At 37.3% G+C, this 3,334-nt stretch overlaps 1 protein-coding gene across 1 annotated transcript; it reads right to left on the bottom strand.

Moving 5' to 3' along the window:
- Positions 1-561: 561 nt before the first annotated feature.
- On the bottom strand, positions 562-2,646 carry LOC108720893 (uncharacterized). The gene is given in 3 exon segments (XM_018445164.1): positions 562-633; positions 1,003-1,475; positions 1,478-2,646. Coding segments are annotated over 2 exon segments (1,338 nt in total). The 5' UTR covers positions 2,355-2,646; the 3' UTR covers positions 562-633; positions 1,003-1,014.
- Positions 2,647-3,334: the final 688 nt, after the last annotated feature.

The following is a 3,334-nucleotide window of genomic DNA, read 5'->3' on the forward strand; positions in this document are numbered from 1 at the left end:
TCCGTTCGTCTTTTATGAGCAGTCAAAGTCAAAGGGACCATTTTTATTTCAATGTTGAATAACTCGGTAAAAAAAAATCGTACAGAGGTAAAAAAAAAAGTAAATTGAAGGTAAAGGATCACGCTTTCGAAAGCTGTGAATTGTATTTGTACCCGACTTCTCATTCACAGCGTGAAACTGTGCAAAGTTTACAAAAAATTTTGAGATTTTATGGATCTTTCTTTATAATCATGTAGTTCCGTAAAAATCAGCCAAATCGTTATTTCATTATACAGATTTGGAAAGTAGAGATTTCAAGCTACAAAATGCTTTTTTTTTTAAATCTCATTTTGACCATTTTTGTAGAAGTTACACTTCTTTGAAGTTTACCCATTTTTCGAAGGTGTGAGAGGTGATGCTTTAAGGGGAGCCGCCGATTTAGAATGTGCAAAAATAGCTATATTTCAATATTTTTTTAAATGAGGAACGAAATAACTAGGCGTATATATCTTTTTGGGACACTTTAACATATATTTTAAAAGTATGAAAACATTTTTTTTGTTTCAATTTTTTACAAAATGGCGGCGTGAATTGTGAAGCGCCTTGCAACTGCTGTTAATGATTAGCTGGAAAGATGCAGTCCGTATTTCTTGTCTGAAATGAAAAAATTGGAGTGATTTTTATTTGTTATATATTTTTCTTCTACTTGAACTAAAAAAGTGTAGCAAAAATCGAAAAATTATCATTTTTATTCGCTTTGAAACAAAAATGTGTGATTTTACGGTATAAAAAATTGACTTTAACGTGCTCTAAACATTATTTAAAGAGACTTTTTTAAAAACGGCTTTAGTTTAAGTGCAAAAGAATTTAATTCTGAAGAGAATAAGCTTTGGTTTATTTCAATATCTCTTATAGTTCTTTTGCTATCACACCCGCCAATTGTATAAAATTGTAAAAATGAGAAATGGAGAAAACGCGCTTCAAAGTTTTGAGTAAGAAAAACTCTTAATTATTGATACTTACATGAGTTTTATCTCAATCAGCAATTCCTGCTCCATAAAGCATCCCTTCTGCTTGTTCGTAAAACTCATTTTGCTGCATTTGTTGAAATCTGCGAGCCGTACGAACCTCCTTGCTGTTTTCTGTATGATGTTTATCCGCTTTTTTAATCCGTTCCGCATCATGTAGGTCTGCAAACATTTTGCATTGCTGGCCAATTTTTATATTCAGCAACTGCATGGTGATTAAAACTGCTGAATACCCTTCATTAAAAATACCTGCAGCCATATTTACCGCAATTTCAATTATTTTTTTGCCGGAATGCAAGTGCTTGGGAGCCATTCGCCATACTGTTGCATTAAACGACTCATTCGAGTTTTGGGTGTGCCCTCCTAAACATCGTGTTAATAAATGGTCGTTTGATAAATCCTCGTAAATTGGACGAATATGTTTTTCAACGTCTTTGTCAATTACTCTAGCAGCATGCTTATAAGAAGTAATTGATTAGCCGCTTCAGCTTTGCGCCAATCGCACCAGCTATCGGCGCCAACAGAATAATTCTCGTGTCTCGGCGATTTATCCGTAGAGCAATAATGATCGAGAGTTGCAATAACAGCATTTTTCATGTCTTCAACAGATTCGACGTTCCTTCTAATGGCCAAACCATAAGAAATTGTTAATTTTTTTATAAGAGACTCCGTCAACCGATTCTTGCCGCCAAGCTTCTCTTTCTTCCTGAGATTACGAAGTCGTGTGCCTATCCGTTTTTGTACGTGACTCACGCACTCATTTTTTGTAACGGGGCAATCATCACTGTATGGATTTGAGTTCAAAATACCCGCGAAAGTTTTCGAGTCGCCGTCGCCAATATAATTACGATATTGAACGCCAAAGTTTTCCTCAGATCTCAAGAACATTTCCATGATAGAATCTACCTCCATTTTTCCGGCTGAACCTTCGTGATTTGAAGTGCATGTTTCTTGATGTTTTTCGTACCATTCTTCAAATTCTTCGTCGTCTAATTCTTTCCTCTTGTTGTTACATGCAGCGCAATGTGCATTTTTTACGAGAAGATCGACTACTTTACCGCTGTAGTATGCAATGAGAGTTGTGACACCATACAAAGAAGTGAAACCTCGTTTCTTCCATGACCCATCGCCGGAAACTTTCAAATGCGTTTCAATTCTTCCGTGTTGTGCATTCTTCTGTCGCTCTTCTGTGATGGCTTTTTTACTCATTTCTTCAAACATTGATACCAACGTTGAGTAAATGTGCTGCACTATATTATCATACGTTGTTCTCGCCAACCCGTTGCATAGATCCATAAGGCCACAAAACACATTGATGCCTTCTTGTCCGATACCAAGCAGCCTCATAACGAATACAATCCGTCTATTAATTTCGTATCCGGTGTTTATCAGAGATCCTGAATTTATCTCTCTTTGCCCGCACCTACACGACACGATAATTTTGAATCCTAAGCCTCTATGTCCGCTCTCTTCAATTCGAACCTTTTGTTTACATGAACTGCAGACTAGAATATCGGTAAACGCACCAAATACCGTGAGAAATTCTATGATCCTATAACAATGAAGTGGATTCACAATTACACTTGTACCGTCCACAGTCGACAATTTTCTCGCGGAACTACTTGTATCCAACTCGTCATCGTTTTCATTATTTGTGAACCGATTTTCATGACATTTGCGTTTACGCGGCTTTGAAGTTCGATGACTGGTCGATTTTGTTCCTTTTGGATAACTTTTCATTATGCTCTCACGATATAAACACGCCGATAATCGGAGAAATACTGACCGTTGGCACGAGAAGCAGCAACGCAGAAACACATTCACAGAAACCTTTTACGTATACTTCTGTTTGTATACAGCGTGATATAGTGTAACTTGACACTACTACAAACTCAACGTAATGTTTTGAAAACTCGTTCGACCTTTTGCAGGTATAATTTTCGAACAATGGGTCGAAGCGCCGAGAAGGCACAAGAAGAGCCCGGCTCGCCCGGCTGCTCGCATGCGCCCGCTCGCCGCTTACCGGCACTCGGTCCCATATCTTTTAAAATACTTCAAATTATTCCCTATAACTTTGCGAACATATTCTTGGATAGTTCCTCTATCGATTTATGCAATAAAAAAGAATCGATTTTTTTTACTTTCTAAATCGGCGGCTCCCCTTAATTTATGCGCGTAGTGTACTCGTATATACAGGGTGTTTCCAAATTAAATGGCAAAACTTCGGGAGCGTGTAGAGGAGTAAAAAACTAAGAAAAAAAGTCCTATAGACATATGCTCGTTTTTGCTCCGTTTCAGAGAAATCGAAAAAAAATGTTTACATTTCT

This window comes from Mycetomoellerius zeteki, unplaced genomic scaffold, assembly GCF_001594055.1.
Source record: "Mycetomoellerius zeteki isolate Tzet28-1 unplaced genomic scaffold, Tzet1.0 scaffold1032, whole genome shotgun sequence".
In the NCBI taxonomy this organism is placed as follows: domain Eukaryota; kingdom Metazoa; phylum Arthropoda; class Insecta; order Hymenoptera; family Formicidae; genus Mycetomoellerius; species Mycetomoellerius zeteki.